Source organism: Poecilia reticulata, chromosome 12 (genome assembly GCF_904066995.2).
Source record: "Poecilia reticulata chromosome 12, P_reticulata-male-v2, whole genome shotgun sequence".
Classification (NCBI taxonomy): domain Eukaryota; kingdom Metazoa; phylum Chordata; class Actinopteri; order Cyprinodontiformes; family Poeciliidae; genus Poecilia; species Poecilia reticulata.
Genome location: NC_088841.1, coordinates 26,046,055 through 26,063,428, shown reverse-complemented (window position 1 = coordinate 26,063,428; position 17,374 = coordinate 26,046,055). Strand labels below are relative to the sequence as shown.

Sequence of the window (17,374 nt, the reverse complement as noted above, 5' to 3'; positions counted from 1 at the left end):
GCTTCACGTCGGCGCCGAACTTCTTCACCAGCAGCCGGATGATGTTTTTGTGGCCGTGGATGGCGGCGATGTGGAGAGGCGTCTGACGCGCCGTGGACTTGGCGTTCACGTCGAAGCTCAGGCCTTTCTGCTCCATCCCGTACCTGAAACCAGCAGCAGACCACCTGGAGGTCACTTCAGGCCATGGAAACAGGATTCACTCATTCATAAGGTCACGTGGCCATTAGGGATCAAATCTGAGATTAATATAAGAAATTTCTAGGAAAAAAAAATCTAAAATTTTTGCATGAATCTAAAATATTTTCTAGAAAAAATTGTTAATTATTCAGTTTGAAAAGTCGGAAATTTGATCAATTTTTTTCAAACATTTTGACAGTAATCAGAAATTCTCTAGAAAAGAAGAGTTTGAAAAATCAAAAATTAGATAGAAAAAAAATTTAATTTTCAAATGAAACATTTTGTAGAAAAAATTAGGACAATTTTTCAGTTTGGAAAGTTGGAAATTTAATGCAAATGTTCAAAAATGCTGCAAGTTAATCTCAAATTCTTTAGAAAAAAAGAGTTTAAAAAATCAAAAATTAGCATGAAAAATATCACAAATTTTGAGATGAAACAAAAATTTTCTAGAAAAAAGTAATTAAATGAAAATCCTTCAGAATGTGATGTTTTAAGATCCTGTTAACCGTCTGAATGACCTACAGAATAATCAGTTCTTAATATAATCTACAGCTGCAGCTCTAGGCTGAGGAGACGCCAGCATGTTGAGCCGAGCTGATCCAAACCGAAACCGGCTCCAGAATCGGAGCTCCCGGTCTGACGGCTCACTGCAAGGTGTTGATGACTCGGTGGTCGCCATGTTTGGCGATCCAGTGCAGAACCGTGAAGCCGGAGATGAAGTCCTGCCGGTTGAGCAGCGAGGAGTCGGCCCTGAACAGAGCGTAGACGTCCGGCCAGGCTCCCGCCGCTGCCTTCACCATCCAGTGGTGCTCCAGGGCGTCTAGAGGAACCGCAGACTGTTGGCGACATCCGGTTAGCTTCAACGAGGCCTTACGCCGTAAACACAACAATAAACATTTCAGTGGAAAAATAAAGTATTGAAAAGTTGTAATCAATCATTGTTCCAGTAACTATTAATGAAAGTAACCAGTCGAAGCTGGTTTTAGCTTCGACTTAAAGGAACTCAGAGTTTCAGAAGTTTGTTCCAGATCTGTGGTGCATAGAAGCTGAATGCTGCTTCTCCACGTTTGGTTCTGGTTCTGGATGCACAGCAGAACTTCCTTCTTCCCCAAATGGAAATAAAAACGGAGAGGCATCAGATTTTAGTGGTTGGAGGAATTCTCAAAACATTTTCCAGCTAGCGCTAGGCTAACGGTTTGCTTTGGTTGTATTTACCCAGAATTCCCTGCTCTGAAGTCCACTTCCTGTTTTGGAGCGGTCTCTGGTCCACTTGGCGTTCACATATGCATTCAAACTGACCCAGATTTCACTTCAGCTGGACCCAGACTGAGGTTAGCGTTTTGAACCGGACTAGACAGACGGACTGGAGTTGGATTAAAGCCCATATTCAGCGTGTTGGTCTCACCTTTCCGGCGTTGTGAGAGTGAAGGCTCCTCCTGGCTTCCTTCCTCCCGCCCTCTGAGGCGACGGGGCTGGCGCATCGCGGCGGCGTGGTGGAGGACGACAGGGACGAGGAGGACAGGTGGTGGGGAAGACTGAGCGAGGACGAGATCCGGTGAAGCCGTTCCAGTCTGGCGTCCTCCAGTCCTACGGCGCCTTCTTCCTGGTCCAAGTCGGTTCCCAAGCTGCGGCAAATCCGGTTCCTCAGTCGGCTGCTCATCCGCCGAGCCGCCGCCGAGCGGAGCGTCACGCGAGGCGAGTCGATGGAGCTGTTGCTCGACTTCATGTCACCATAGAGTTCATCTACAACACAGAGGAAACTTTAGCTTCAACAGCCGCTAAACACATTAAAAATATGCTAGCTAACGCTCACGTTAAAAAACTAGCGGAAGCTAATGCTAAACGGTTAAATACGTTAAAAATATAGCAGAAGCTAATGCTAAACATAAACCAAACTATCAGATAATAAAGCTAAACCACTAAACACATTTTTAAAAGTATTAGTTGCTAGTGCTAAACATTCAAACAGGTTACAAAAGTAGCAGAAGCTAATGCTAAACTGCCAAACACATTCAAACTGGAAGACAACAAGGACAGGCACTCAGGACCTGTGGACTGATTCAGGGATGATCCTCTGGACGCGAACTGCTGGTGGTCATTCAGATGGTCGCTGGACAGGTAGAGAGGCAGCTTCCGACTGGTCGTCTGCGGCAGGTCGTCGCAGAGATTCCCCATCGACTGATGGAGCGGCATTTTCAGGATGGACCGACGGGCCGTAGGTTCCGGTTTGGTTCTGTTGGACTCCTGCAGAACCTCCAGCGACGTCGACGAAACCGCAGGATTATCTGGAAGACGTACGAATAGTTCAACAGGTCACTGAATATTTCAGGAAAATCTTTCACATAAATCGGCAGAAACGTTTCCAGGGTTTCGCTTGTTTGAGTAAAAACGTTTGAAAAATTCAAAATGGCTTCCATGGCATCAAACAAAGTTTGTTTTTGAACTAAATTTGTCCATTTTGTTATAAATAAATATTTCTGGTGTCAAATCAGCCATTCAAGGAACTATAGAAATTATATTTACTGACAATTTGATTTTTCAAAATGGCTGCCATGTTTGTTACAGAGAGGATACGTTTGCATTAAATTCATCCAGAAGATTCCAGCAAAGTCCGGATAACAGAAAGAATCTGCTCTACCTGCTCCGGAGGTTCTGGAGGACCCAGACGGAGGCCAGTCGCTGACGGAGGACCTCACATCCAACGGCGAGTCGAAGATGTCGCTCTGACTGGACGACAGCCTCTGGTTCCGATGGGGCCCGATTGGTTCAGAGGTCCGAGCAGCGCGCTTGTCATGGTGGCGTTCGGTGCTGAACTCTGCTTCTAGAGGCAGACTGCGTCTCACGGACTTCACCGGGACAGGTCCGGGTTCTAGTCTGGACTTGGACTCCGAGTGGGACCGAGACGCCAGAACTTCAACGTCCGAGTTCTGGATGTAGATCTGAGGAACCTTACTCCCTGAGGAAGAGGAGGGAGGAGCCAGGGACTCTATGATGCAGGGTGAGGAGGCAGACGTGGCCCTCGCCACGTCACTGAGAGGGGCGTTCAGGGGCCACGGACCTCCTGCTGAGCCCCGTCTGATCTGGACATCCTCCTCCTCCTCTTTGTGGTCATCATCCTGAGAAACAGCTGATCTGTAGCTCTGCCTGTTTCTGAAGCGGCGGGCCGGAGCCTGATGGAGCTGAGGAGCGGGTTCATGTCCTCCAACAGGTTCTGGGTCCTGAGGAGGACTCTGCTGTCCTTTGGGGGATTCAGGAACGGGATCCTGTAAGGAGATTTTCTGACCCCTACGTAGTTCTGGACTCTTGGGTACCTGCTGACCCATAAGAGGTTCTAGATTCTGGGGGATCTGCTGTTCCTTAGGAGGTTCTAGGTTTTTATGAAGAACCCTACGTAGTTCAGGACTCTGAGAGATCTGCTTTTCCTTAGGAGGTTCCAGATTTTGGGGGACCTGCTGTCTCTGGAGAGGTTCCAGATTTTGGGGGACCTGCTGTCTCTGGAGAGGTTCCAGATTTTGGGGGACCTGCTGTCTCTGGAGAGGTTCCAGATTTTGGGGGACTTGCTGTCTCTGGAGAGGTTCCAGATTTTGGGGGACCTGCGGTCCTTTAAGAGGTTCCAGATTTTGGGGGACTTGCTGTCTCTGGAGAGGTTCCAGATTTTGGGGGACCTGCGGTCCTTTAAGAGGTTCTTGACCCTGGGGGAGCTGCTGTCCCTTAATAGGTTCTAGATTCTTCTGATGTTCCCTACGTAGTTCTGGATTCTGGGGTATATCTTGTCCATTAGGAGGTTCTGGATTCTGGTGGACCTGCTGTCTTCTGAGAGGTTCTAGATTCCTCTCAGGTTCTGGGGGATCTGCTGTCCACAGACGTTCTGGATTCTGGGGGATTTGCTGTCCACTTAGGTATTCAGGTATTGGATCCTGATAAGGAATCTTCTGTCCTCTGTGTAACTCTGGATTGGAGTCTAGAAAATAGATTTCCTGTCCTTTGATAGGTTCTGGAACAGGGTCATAAGACATCTGCTGTCCCCTAAGAGGTTCTCGATTCTGGGGGACCTGATGTCCACTGAAGTATTCTGGAATTTGATGCTGATAAAATATATTTTGGGCTTCTGGGACAGCGTCCTCATAAGGAATCTCCTGTCCCCTAAGGTGTTCTGGTATCTGTTGAGGAACCCGTTCTACCCTCAGAGGTTCTGGATTCTGGGGGACCTGCTGTCCCCTACGAAGTTCTATATTTTGGGGAATCTGATGTCCACTGAGATATTCTGGAATGGGATCTTGATAATAGATGTTCTGTCCTCTGAAGGCTTCTGGGACAAGGTCTTCATAAGAAATCTCCTGTCCCCCGAGGTGTTCTGGTATCTGCGGGACCTGATGAGGAATCCATTGTCCTCTGAGAGGTTCTGGATTTTGAGGTACCTGATAAGGAATCCGCTGTCCCCTGAGAGGTTCTGGATTCTGGGAGACCTGCTGTCCACTGAGGTATTCAGGAATGGGATCCTGATAAGGAATTTCCCATCCCCCGAGGTGTTCTGGATTTTGAGGGACCTGGTAAAAGCTCTGCTGTCCTCTTGGTGGTTGAGGTGTGGGATGGTGGGCAGAGACCTCCCGACCTCTCAGGGGATCTCTGCTGGGGTCCTGATAAAACACATTCTGTCCTCTGATGGGTTCTGGGACACGGCTAATCATATATCCTCTTGGATCCTGATGTGGGACATCCCTTCTTCTTTTGGGGGCTGGGAATGGACTTTGATGAAGGACCTGCTGTCTCCTAACAGGCCCTGGGAAGTGGTCCTGACGGTTACCAACATGTCCTCTGAGGGGCTCAGCAACGCGGTTCTGATGAGAGGTCTTCTGTCCTCTGATGGGATCTGGGGATTGGTCCTGACGGCTGACGATACGTCCTTTATTGGGTTCTGAGAAGGTTCCCTGATTTGGGGGATCCCACCTTTCACCGGGGTCTGGGGCATGGTCCTGACGGCCGACGATGTGTCCTCTGACGGGTTCAGGAGCGGTCCTCTGATGTGGTTTGTCCACTCTCCTAGAGGGCATATGGGGGAAGTCCTGTTGAGGGACTTCATGCCTTCCAGGAGGTCTGGGTGTGTAGTCCTGGTGGTGGACAATATGTCCTCCAATAGGTTCATAGTCCTGGCCTCTGATCGGTTCTGGAAAGCGGTCCTGATGGGGGACTTCCGGTCTTCTGGTGGGGGCTGGAACAAAACTTTCTTGAGGCATTTCCTGCCATCTGATTGGCTCAGAGATGTAGTCCTGATGTCTCACAGCTGGACCACCAGGTGCAGAAACCAGCCTGTTCTGTTCCTCAGTTTTGCTCTGATAAGGAACCTCTGATAGTTCTGGAACCCAGTTTCCTGCCTGGACGGGTTCTGGACTCGGGTTTCCCCTGTAGTTCAGCCTGGTACCGCTCTCCACCACCACGATCCCAGCCGCAGGTAGGGCGGGATTCCTCTCGGTGTCTCCCGGTGGGGCGAGGCTTACCGCCGGCGATAAACTGGCTCCGACCGGACCCGGTTCCGCGGAGTCTCTGCCCGAACCTGCACCGGGGACATACCCTCTGTACTTCTTCCTGAGGGTCACGGTGGACACCCCGTCGATCTTCGACACGGTTGCCACTGAGTTGACGAAACTCTTGAAGCGATCTCGGTTCCCGACGTTGTCCGGTTTGTCCCGCAGGAAGGGCAGGAAGTGGGCCAGCAGCTCCGTGTTTTTCGCCGAACCGCCGCAGCGCTGCAGGAAAACCAGAACCGCGTCCTGAGTGAAGTCTGTGGCCATGCTGGGCTCGTCCAGGTTCTGCTGTCTCAAAGGTCGGGCGGTTGGTTCTGTCAGCTCACCGAAGCCCCGCCCACCGCAGGTATTTAACCCCAAACTCACCTGCTGCATTCCAGCAGGTGACCCGGATGTCCAATATGTTCACCTGCCTCCACCGTATTATTATGAACCAAGAAGCTCAACATCTTCTCAAATATTGTGGAATATTAATTAAAATTCCTTCAACAAAACTAAATTTCTCAGATCAGTTCAGGTCTGAAATGTTTCTGTTCTGATTTATTTTCTTCTATCGGATCCCTGGACATGTATGGAATGCTGACAGTGCCACAAGGTGAATATTTACACACCAACTTCATCATCGGCATGTGATTTCATGTCAAAACAAGAAATAAACACATCTAACACTATTTATCAGATCAGTTTTTAATCATAAAATATAAATTCGTGATGTGCTGCAGCACCATGAAATATTTTAATTATGAAATAATATGTTCCTTCCTATAATAACAGAAGGAAAACTGTCTCAGATTTTACAATAGAAACTCTGTTCAGTTTGAATTTTTCAAACTGTTGGACTTTGCCTCACATTATTGGTGCTCGGATGTTTTTCCACAAACTTTTTTGCATTTATTTCAACTTTCACTAACGAATGTTCAGCCTGAAGAGCAACAAGACATTCTGAAATATTCAGACGTTCAGTTTTCATTTAAACTGCATTCATAGTAATCATTTCATATCCACACATCAGAACGAAGGTATTTTTCTCTAGTTTCGTCCAGTTTTTCTGCCTCTGCTGCAGGATTTACAGGTTTCTGCTCAATCAGAAACACACCAACTTCAACATTTTCCTTCAAACTGGAGTTGAAGGCATAAAACTCAGTAGAAACATAAAACTGGACACACTGACCCATCAGCAGCTGCTGAAAGTCCAAGTTCAGGAGATTTTTATGATACAAACTTTAATTTTCTCTGTTTGTTTGGAGCTTAAATTTGTATTTTGTGGCGCTGCTGGATCCAAACTCTCCATTTTCTGATTTAAGAAGAATCTAAATTACTTCAAACGACGTTTAAATGAGTATCAGATTATGTTCAGCCAATTATTTTACTTATTCTAATTGTGTTTAAACTAGGGGTGGCCAAACTGTGGTCCGGGGGCCATTTGTGGCCCTTGGACTGATTTTCTGTGGCCATCAACTGTCGTTCAAAAACGACACAAATTTGTCCCGCGGATGCAGACGGAGAGTTTTAATTTACAATCAGGGTAAAAATTGGTACCAACGTCAAAGATTCAGTGATTTTATAACCAAGTTTTAACAAAAAATAACCGAAACAGAAACGGGGTGAGCTGAAAAAGTGCTTTTATTGAACAAAAACTTCAGGCGGAGATTAAATACGGAGTCGTGTTTCTGAATCTCTTCACAGCTGGATGAAAACGGAGGAGTTTGGACAGGTCAGTCGCTGCTCCTGCTGGTTCCTGCTGGAGGAGAAGATCCTTCTGGGTTCAGGGTTTCCCGTTGTACAAAATTAAATATCTTTGGGAACCGTTTTATAATAATTCCTCTTGTTTTACCTACTTTAAAACGGACCAGAATTTGCTCTTGGAGGTGAAGGTGATGGCTGTGAAACGTATAAAACATGCCAGAGTGACGGTGGATGATAAGAAGCTGGCAGGTTTGGTTCCTTCCTGGTTTTCCTGCCGGTTGGCGAGCGTCCAGCCAGGAAGTGGTCGGGCTGCTGCGGTCAGAGCGGTGGCCGTGTGACGGAGCTGCTCTTCGACGCTCCTCCGTCTGTTTCTGGCGGTACATGTGCGGCAGCAGAGCGCGGTTTCACGGACGCCTTCGCTGGAAAACGAGGCTGAAAGTTCGATTCTTTGCAGATGACTCAGTTCTGCTCGTTCGGTTTTGGTCCTCCGAACAAAACGGACCAGTTCAGGTCCCTGAAAGCACCGTTTGGGTTGTTTAAGGACAGTCGGATAGAAAACTAGATATCAAAGTGTGGGTCTATCTCGTTATGTCACAGTGATGTCACAGCGGTGGACCTGACGGAGTGGGCGGGGCTTGGCGGCAGGCTCTCGGCGAGCCGCGCCAGCTGCTCCTCCCGCTGCCGGATGAGGTCATCGAGCTGGCGCTGGCGAATCAGGAGCGAGGGTTTGGCGCTGACGAAGCGGCGGTAGTCGTGGAGTTGTGCTTCGGTGAGGTAGCCGGCCAGGATGGCGGTGACGACGCGCTGCCGCCGGTCCAGGTTCTCCTTCAGCTCCCGCGCGTCTTCGGTTTGACGAAGGAGCAGCGAACGCTTGTGATGAAGGGAGTCCTGAGGAAGAGGAGCAGCAGAAAATATCTGTCGGCTCATGTCGGAGTACGGCTGAGTGCTCGAGTTGTGGAGCGGTCGGTCAAACATTATATGCGCGGACAGCTTGCCGTATGTCTCACCCTCTCCTCAGCAGCGTCTTCAGTCAAACCTCCGTCTCTGTCCAGAGACAGCAGAGACTTGTCCACCCTGGACAGGCGGCTGCACAGAGACAGCAGCAGGTTGACGATCCTCTCCAGGTCTCCTGCAGACAGAGATGACCAGCTGAGGGTGGGACCCCGCTCTGACCTTTGACCTCGCCCTGCTGGCTGCCTACCTATGAACATGCTGTACTTCTCCCTCTCGTTGGCTTTCAGCTGCTGGATCAGCGCCTCCATGCCGGCGCCCGCAGCCTGGTGGCGCCGCTGCTCCTCGGCCAGAGCCGCCTTCTCCCGCTGCATCGCCGCCACGCAGCGCCGCAGGGCTTCACACAGCTCCCCCTGGTGGACAGGAGGACAAACGTCGCCTCGTTTTGAATAAAAACGGCCGATTTCTGCCGTCAGACGTGGAGGAAATGAATCCATCCATCAGTCTGAGACGTAGAGAAACACGTTTTCTGAATTAGAAGGGAAAAGTAAGTGCACCCTGTGGTTTGTTCAGCTCTTGGTGTTTGAATCAAATATTTTCAGATTGTTTTACCGTTTAGTCCTGATTAGTTGATTTGATTTGACCTCTGAACTCTCCATATTCCTCAGGTTGGTGGCTGTTAAAATTGTCATGATAATTAAGTTTATTTGATAAATGATCCCAGTAATTATTGCAAAAAATGTCAATGTTGTTGTTTTTAAGACCATTTTCAACTACTTCAGTGACGACGGGGCAGAAATTCAGTTTTACTCCTTCAAACATCAATAAACTGATTTTTTTAAACAACTCTTAACTCTGGAAGTGGAAGATTTTTGAAATATCTAAATTAAAATTGAAATTAAAACCCACACAGCTGAAACCTTCAATAAAATTAACTGCAAACAAAATTTCCCTTCAATAATCAGAACAGAAACTATCAGTTAAGATTTTCAGATTATATTTTTATACGTTCACATCTTTCTTTAGCTTTAATTCTTATTCTTTATATCTGCATCACTGATTGGATGTTTCGTCTTTGTCAATATAGTTTTTGCAGGTAAATTGTCTAAATTGTGTGTTGATGTTTGTATCTTTATATTTCTGAGCAATTTTTGATATTTTTGAATTAAATTTCATAGTAATTCTTCCGTTTTTGGCCTAAACTCGGCTCACTGCTGCCCTCTGTGGGTTGAGCTGAAGCTACTGCGGTTTAATTTTCCTGTTAATGAATTAAAATAACTTCTTTTACACTTTAGCTGCTGTTGCTGGTCAGATGTTTACCTTCCTGTTGGTGACGTCGTTCTCGTCCTCATCAACATCCGTCTCCTTCGTTTGGCCTGAGCTCTGATCACAGACGGCCTGGATCCTGGAGGAGAGAAAAAAATAATCAATAATCCAGAAAATAATCTGAATAAATGCATTAAAAATGAGAGAAATTTTCTTTTCTGTTTCCAAACAACTGCAGGTTATTTTCTGCTAAATAATATTTATAGATATTTATTTGATAATAAATTCTAGATTTTTTTACTTCTGAAGACAAAAAAGAAATATAACTTGAAATTAAAAATCTCTCATTGATAATTTAGCACTAAAAAATTTTTTTTTAATACAAATAATTAATAAATAGCCTCAAAAATGTTTCACTATTTTTTAAAAGACAAATTTTAAAAATTACAAGTCACAATTAAGAATAAAATTTTAACTTATATGTGCAAAACATAATATTAGGATTTGTTTCCTTCTCATAATAAACATATTAATTTAAACATTTAATTTTCCGTTTCTCTGTTTTATATTTAAGTTAGTTTGAAACATTTACAAACAAAAAAATCATAAAAATTTTCTCATTACTGTACTTTATGTTATAGATGTGCATTTTATTTGTTTATCACATAATTATGGAGGCATTCATTTGTTTATTTGGAACAGAAAGTTAAAACGTGCAGTTCTCCGTGTGGCCGCTGGGTGTCAGTGTTGACCAGAACTCCGTTTGAACTGCCGTTAAAAGAAACAAACTGAGTTTTTAGCTGATCTGAGGTCATTTCCAGGTCAAACTGCATCACCCAGCATGAAAATGTTTAAGGAAACCCAGAGTTTGGTTTTAAGGTGGATATCCAGCTGCTGGGAAACGACAATCAGGTTATTCTGGTGTTTCCTGCTGATGAAACCTCAGCCGAGCCGAGCAGGCGGTGACCTCCAGGTCACCTGGTCGCCCGCGGAGCGTCGACACCGAATCCCCTCAAGCTGCACAGACAGAACCTGGAACTCTGAGAACCCAGTTTCATCTCCTTCAACCTCTGATTTGAAGCAGTAAATGAAAACGTGAGCCTGATTGTTATCGTTTCCGATGAGAGGACATTAAAAACAAACTTCACGTCTCGGAGCCTTCAGGCGTCCATTTTGTTCTCCTTCTGCTTCTTCACCAGCAGTTTGGGAGATAAAAGTTTCCTTTTTACAAAACCCGACTAAATTTAGATCCAACTTTAGTAACAATCTAACCTGACAGAACTAAACTCTCAGTAACTGAGTTTTATTTTGAAAGTCCAAACTATTTACCTTTATTTTATAGTAAAATTAACATTTTTTAACATATTTTAATTCTTAGCTTAAAGTGCATCCATTAGTTTTATTTTGAAAGTCCAGGTTAAAAATCCTTTTTTTTTTACTGTTTCATCTTTTATTTTGAAGATTATCAACAGTTTTAAGTTTGAGTTTAAAGAATAATATTAGCTTTATTTTGAAAGGTGACTTTAAAACCTCCTTTGCAAATGTTAAACCTGTTAAAAATACACTTTATTTTGACATTATTTTTACTCATCAAATAAATATTAAAACTAATATTAAATGTTTAAACTCTTTTTTGACATTCATACATTAGTTTTATTTTGAAAGTCAACTTGAAACCCTGTGTTTAAAGCATTTACATGAGAGTTATACAATATAAATGTATTTTTTATTACCCAGTTAATGATTCATTAATGAGGATTGAAGGCGTAGTTCAGGTAGTATTCAGAAAGCAAGTGTGTGTAGGTTACCTTTGACCCGGAAGTGAACTCCCCGGCGGTTCCCCCCTCAGGCTGCCGTTGGAAAATATTTCCTCCATCAGCTTCATGGTGCATTCGCCTCCCCAGGTGTCCAGCAGGGGCGCCAGAGAGGGATCCTGCAGCACCTGAACACCAGAAGTAGATGATTTACATTCAGTGACTCGTTACCTTAAAAAAAAAAAAGATAGGATTTTTTTGTATCCATCCCCTGACTTATACTTTAAACTACAATCACTTCCACTTATTCTGAGACGACTAGCGCCAATTAGCTGGACCTTTGTTGAATTAGTTCACCTTAAAGGGGGAGAATATTTATACAATCACTTATTTCTTGTTACATATTTTTTAAATCGTTATTTTGTAGAAATCAGTTTTTGTTTTGGCATCAAAGAGTTTTTCTGTAAAACGTTTATGTCACATTTTGTAGATCATAACTGATTTAAAAAGAGTAAAACATCCAAGGGGGTGAAGAGTTTTTATAGCCCCATAGTGACGTTTAGTTTTATTATTAATGTGGCTAAAAACATTTTGAATCTTGTGATTATTTTGGGTCAAACCAGAAAAACACCATGTGGTTTTAGTTTTTCTGAAATCAGCAGTTTTGTTCACATCAACAGGCAGGATGGGTTGTTTTCCTGGCGTTGACTCAACTTTGACCCCATTTCTGAAGTTCATAAGGATCCATGATTTGTTGTAACATCAGATTTTATTTATGAAACATTCATTTATAAAAACAGAACCGTAAAAGTACCGTTTGGTTTTTATCATTTTCAATAACGCTTTGCTGTGTTGTTAGGCGTGTAGATGACGTATGCTACTAGCTGCTACTAAGCTAGCTCTGTCCAGCCAGAGCCGTAATGTTTGGACCTAAAACACGCTGGTGCTTGTAAATACCAACCCAGAGTCAAAGTTCTGTTGGGTCGTCCAGGACCACATTTAACCATCTGAGTCAAACTGACCCTTAAAATGACCAGGAACAACCAGAAACCTGCAGGGCTGGAAAACCACCAACTATCCAGAGTGAAGACCAACAATGAAGGTCTTGAGCCAAACATGGACGAGCTTTAGGTCAAAGGTCAAACCGTTTGGTCACAATGACAGGAAAAATGCTCAGAGGACTCGAGGTAAGACTTTTAAATCCAAGAAACTGTCGAGCTGTCGATGTTGAGGGTGGAAAAAAGAAGAAGAAAAACCGATTTAAAATTCTTCATCGCCACAAACCAACAGCGACAGTTAGAGGTTCCAGTTGGAACCGGATCCCAAGTCCTGACCTCAACATGGAGGAAACTCAACGTTTGTGCAGAGATGACCAATCTTTGTTGTTTTTATCTTTTCTGATCTAGTTTCTGATCTGTGTGGCGTGGAGTTGAACTACAAACCAGTTGCTGAGTCAGCGCCTCCACCCTCAGCTCCTCGGGTGATTTCTCCCTCCTGGGAAGCGGCTGGTACTGGAAGACGAAGACGTCCTCGGTTGAGTTGGACGGCTTTAGTGGAGGAGCGGACTGAGCCGAAGACGCCCGGATGGGAACCGAGTTGTTTAAAGTTTCTGGATTGGAGCTAAAAAACAGAGAAACAATCAGGAAGTTTGATGTTTTGATGATGAACCTGGATTCAGGAAGGGCTGGAAACGAACCTTCGAAACGACTGAAGATCTGCTTCCATCTCAGCTGGAGGTGGTGGAGGAGGGAGAGGAGGGAAGTCCTCCATGATGTTCGTCTCTTTAACCGGTGGAGTGAGAGGAGGAGGAGGAGGAGGAGGAAGAGGAGGGTTGGTGAGGAAGACGTCGTCAAACTCCTGAAGGTTTCCTGTTGACGTCTGCAGCGGCTGATGCTCGAAGAGGCTGGATTCAGAGATCCTCAGAGAGGACAGGTGTGGATGGACGGACTGATGGGAGGAGGCGGAGCTCCCACTGGTCTTCCTGCATGGCGGCGGTGCTGATGCGACTGGTGAAACTGGTTTGGTATTTTCAGCAGAAGTCTCCCCAGTCAGCTCCAAGCTTAAGGTTCGGCCTCGGTGTCCGTCCTCTGCGGTTCCGTCGCTCAGGCTGCGTCTCGTCTGTCTGCCGCCGGTCTGCGGGATTCCCGGGAAGGTGATGGCGTCCAGGTTGGCCTGGCTCAGCCTCTTTTTGGATGTCCACTCCGCGGCGCCGCCGTCCTGCTGGTTCCCGGGAGAGGAGAAGGGCGAGGGAAGGCCGACGGAGGCCGCCAAGGTGGAGGTGCTGTAGGCCCGGAGACGTTCGCCATTCCTCTGGCGCTCCCGACGACTGACGGGGGTTTGAGAGACGTCTAGGACCAGAGGAAAGAAAAGAAAGATCATTTAGAGAAAAAAAAAGAAAAACGCACAAATGAGAACAAAGAAGATTCAGCAACAGTTTGACTAAATAATATTGGGACTGAAGATTCTACAAGGCTTTTATAAATAAGGATGAGAAAATGAATCCAGTCAGGTCTAAACTCCAATATGGATGGATGGATGGTTGGTTGGTTGGTTGAATGGTTGGTTGGTTGGTTGGTTGGTTGGTTGGTTGGTTGGTTGGTTGGTTGGTTGGTTGGTTGGTTGGTCGGTTGGTTGGTTGGTTGGTTGGTTGGTTGGTTGGTTGGTTGGTTGGTTGGTTGGTTGGTTGGTTGGTTGGTTGGTTGGTTGGTTGGATGGTTGGTCGGTCGGTTGGTCGGTTGGTCGGTTGGTTGAATGGTTGGTTGGTTGGTTGGTTGGTTGGTTGGTTGGTTGGTTGAATGGTTGGTTGGTTGGTTGAATGGTTGGTCGGTCAGTTGGTTGGTTGGATGGTTGGTTGAATGGTTGGATGGCTGGTTGGTTGGTTGGTTGGTTGGTTGGTTGGTTGGTTGGTTGGTTGGTTGGTTGGTTGGTTGGTTGGCTGGTTGGTTGGTTGGTTGGTTGGTTGCATGGTTGGTCGGTCAGTCGGTTGGTTGGATGGTTGGATGGTCGGTCGGTCGGTTGGTTGGTTGAATGGTTGGTTGGTTGGTTGGTTGAATGGTTGGTTGAATGGTTGGATGGTCGGTCGGTCGGTTGGTTGAATGGTTGGTTGGTTGGTTGGTTGAATGGTTGGTTGGTTGGTTGGTTGAATGGTTGGTCGGTTGGTTGGATGGTTGGTTGAATGGTTGGATGGCTGGTTGAATGGTTGGTTGGTTGGTTGGTTGAATGGTTGGTCGGTTGGTTGGATGGTTGGTTGAATGGTTGGATGGCTGGTTGGTTGAATGGTTGGCTGGTTGGTTGAATGGTTGGTTGGTTGGTTGGTTGAATGGTTGGTCGGTTGGTTGAATGTTTGGATGGCTGGTCGGTCGGTTGGTTGAATGGATGGATGTCTCACCTTGTGGAGATGCCGTCGGTCGGTCAGAGTTCTCATTTAACTGGTTTGACTGAGAACTGAACTCTATTGATCCTTGAATGTCTCCAGGTCTGAAAGACACAAAGAGACAAATAACTAAAAAATAAAAACTTTATGTAAAATTTAGTCTATAAATATAAAATAAGTCCAACAGGAATCTGACTGGTATGTACCTAGTTAGATTTTAAAACGTTCTTTCTGTCGTCTATGTAAACCTACCAGCCCAACTAGCTCATCAAACTGGCTAGCATCCACTCAGAGTGAAAATGAAGACAGTTGGCATGCTTGACTATGAAATCTCAACTGTCTGCAGACACTGCGTGTCGAGTACCAGTGGCTAACAGAATACGTATTGTACGCCTGAGTATGTGGGAGCCCTAAGAAGACATTCTGAACGGCGGTTTGTGTTCGCCGTACCGATCTGCAGCCAGAGCACATCGTCCAGATTCAGAGAAGGTGACGTCGAAACTCTTGATGTCTCCTGAAATTAAGTTCTGAAACACACAAAGGTCTGTCAGTTCACTGACTGAAGGAACCGTCTTGGTCCAATCGCTCTCGAAGTTCAGGGTTACCTGGCTGAGTTTGTCTGCGGTCGGGGACGAGCGGGAGCGAATGTGTTGAGGTGAGTATTTGTTTTCTAAACGCTCCAGCAGATCCTCAGCAGAGGCCGACCTCCCGGACCTGTGGACCGACCCGACCCTCTGTAACGCCTCGTTGACCTTCGTAGAGAGTCCGGGTTTGTGCTGAGGCTCAGCGATCTGCCGGTCTTGGCTTCTGTTCGAGTCTCTGGTACCAGACTGACTGTGTCTGTTGATTTGGGCTTCAGGGTTCAGATCTTGGCCGATCCGGGTATGGAGATCAAGACTGGAGCTAGAAGAAGACAAACCATGGAAGGAGTTCAAAGGTTAATCTAAGGAAAGATGTTGAGTGATGACGGACTGCTTCAGAGATCGGCTACCCAGGGATTGGCTGAGCTGGAGGTCTGGGTGTGGTCACCCTGCCCGGGTAGAAAAGGTTGGACTCGAGGCTCCAACGGTCAGAACCAAGAGCAGGGACGCCCTGATCCGGACCAGGGTCCTGAAGGGAAAGCATGCTGGAGGTGGACGAGAGGCTGTAGGTGTCTGTCCAACAGGAGAAGCCAAAAATGCCATCAGGTCTCGGTCATGTCATTCAAACCCAGACGGGACGACCCTGAGCTGCACTGACCTGTGTGGTAGCCCTGCTCAGGGTGGAAATAAGCGCTGCGAGGTCTTGATCCAGTCCTTTGAACTGCCTTATCCCTCCTAATCCCTCGCTTCCTCTCCATGTACTCAACCAGAGCGTCTTGGCGGAGCTGCCGCAGGTCAGACCTCGACACGCCGGCGCCAACGTGGCTTGCTGCTAGCTCAAAGATCTTCCGGCGGTCAGCTACGCTAGTTTCTGGAAGAACAGCAGGAATTACACAAGGAACAGTAAAACCACATGTAGCTGTACTTCCGCTAATATGTTAATCTGCTACCAGCGTTTTTGCTAGGTCTGTAAATGATTCCCCTAAATTAACCTGTTTAGTAAAATTTCAATTGAATAAATATTATGATGTGTCATAGACACATGGTGGGCATCAGCATTGCTATAATTAGCGCTTTAGCTTCGGCTAAATACCATGTTGGTGTAGCGCTATAGTCTTAGCTGGATTCATGTTAATGATTAGCGCTTTAGCAAGCTTAGCCTCTGAGGTGGCGTTGCTCCCACTGAGGAAACGCTGCGTTACGGGTTTGACTCAGATGTTTTTACCTCCTCCTCGTCGGAAGAGAGCAGCTGTTTCTGGATCAGAAACTCCCACTTCGTTCAGGTTCTCTGGTTCGGAGTACGAACGTTTCTTCTGGTCGGCCGTCAGACGCTTGCGGCCGCAGATCCTGGTCAGAGCCGGCGGCCCGACCGGAGGGACGCTGGGCAGCGGCGGCGGGCTCTGGCCTCCGTCATCGGGGCTGACCGCATGCCTCCCCTTCGGGGTGTGAGGGAAGTGACTGGCGGCATGACGATGCCCTGAGGTTTGGGCTTCGTTTTTGGGCCTTTTTTCTCCAGTGAGTTGTACTTAGCAGGGTTGGGGAACGGCTGAGGACCGGAGACGACAGGAGGCGGAGAGCTGAGCTCTCTCTGTCTGAATGAAGTGGAGCGAAGGACGTTGGGCTGGGCGTCCTTCACACCATCCCTGTAAGATCTGATTGGAGACGCACCAAACATCAGGACAGGAGCAGACATGTTGGAGGAATGACCTCTGGGAGAGCTCTGACCTGTCCTGCAGGGGGTCAGCTGCCTCCTGGGGTTCAGGTCGATAAGGAAAGTTCCTGTTGACGTCTCCGTCCTTTGATCCGTCCAGCTGGAAGCTGCTGCGGCTTCTCTGGAGCGCTGAGATGGGATCGGCTGGAAGCCTGGAGACCAAACACAAATTATTTATCAGTTAGAAACTTGACTTGCTGGAAGCGGTTAAATTAACATCCGGGAGTTTAACGCATGCGCGCAACACCGCAGGGCAACGAGACGATTGTTTTACTCCGTAACCGTTAATGAAACCTGGAGACGTTGGGGTCAATAATTTAGTGCATCAGAGGGAAAAATAACGCAGAAAAACT

The 17,374-nt window shown here is 46.6% G+C and overlaps 2 protein-coding genes across 2 annotated transcripts in view; both read right to left on the bottom strand.

Annotated features, from left to right (window-relative positions):
- Positions 1-563: 563 nt before the first annotated feature.
- Positions 564-6,045, bottom strand: LOC145553973 (uncharacterized). The gene is made up of 4 exons (XM_081613120.1): positions 2,816-6,045; positions 2,226-2,462; positions 1,583-1,920; positions 564-1,013 (listed from the first exon to the last, which is right to left on the bottom strand). The coding sequence occupies exons 1-4, from the start codon at positions 5,964-5,966 to the stop codon at positions 822-824; spliced, it is 3,918 nt and encodes a 1,305-aa protein (XP_081469246.1). The 5' UTR covers positions 5,967-6,045; the 3' UTR covers positions 564-821.
- Positions 6,046-7,304: 1,259 nt separating this feature from the next.
- Positions 7,305-17,374, bottom strand: part of shroom3 (shroom family member 3) — a 49,609-nt gene continuing 39,539 nt past the window's right edge. Inside the window, 15 exon segments of the mRNA XM_081613122.1 lie at positions 7,305-8,273; positions 8,393-8,514; positions 8,587-8,749; positions 9,657-9,741; positions 11,411-11,544; positions 12,799-12,976; positions 13,053-13,704; positions 14,745-14,833; positions 15,180-15,256; positions 15,335-15,632; positions 15,721-15,883; positions 15,969-16,181; positions 16,536-16,763; positions 16,766-16,962; positions 17,036-17,176. Of these exon segments, the coding sequence (XP_081469248.1) occupies positions 7,977-8,273; positions 8,393-8,514; positions 8,587-8,749; positions 9,657-9,741; positions 11,411-11,544; positions 12,799-12,976; positions 13,053-13,704; positions 14,745-14,833; positions 15,180-15,256; positions 15,335-15,632; positions 15,721-15,883; positions 15,969-16,181; positions 16,536-16,763; positions 16,766-16,962; positions 17,036-17,176 (3,037 nt within the window). The 3' untranslated portion in view covers positions 7,305-7,976.

Bases quoted from the DNA above. Each gene is read 5' to 3' on its own strand.
- LOC145553973 (XM_081613120.1), bottom strand. From the start codon at position 5,966: ATGGCCACAGACTTCACTCAGGACGCGGTTCTGGTTTTCCTGCAGCGC. The intron at 2,463-2,815 runs GTAGAGCAGATT...TACGTCTTCCAG, and splicing joins CTCCAGAACCTCCGGAGCAG to ATAATCCTGCGGTTTCGTCG. The intron at 1,014-1,582 runs GTGAGACCAACA...TGTCGCCAACAG, and splicing joins ACTCTCACAACGCCGGAAAG to TCTGCGGTTCCTCTAGACGC.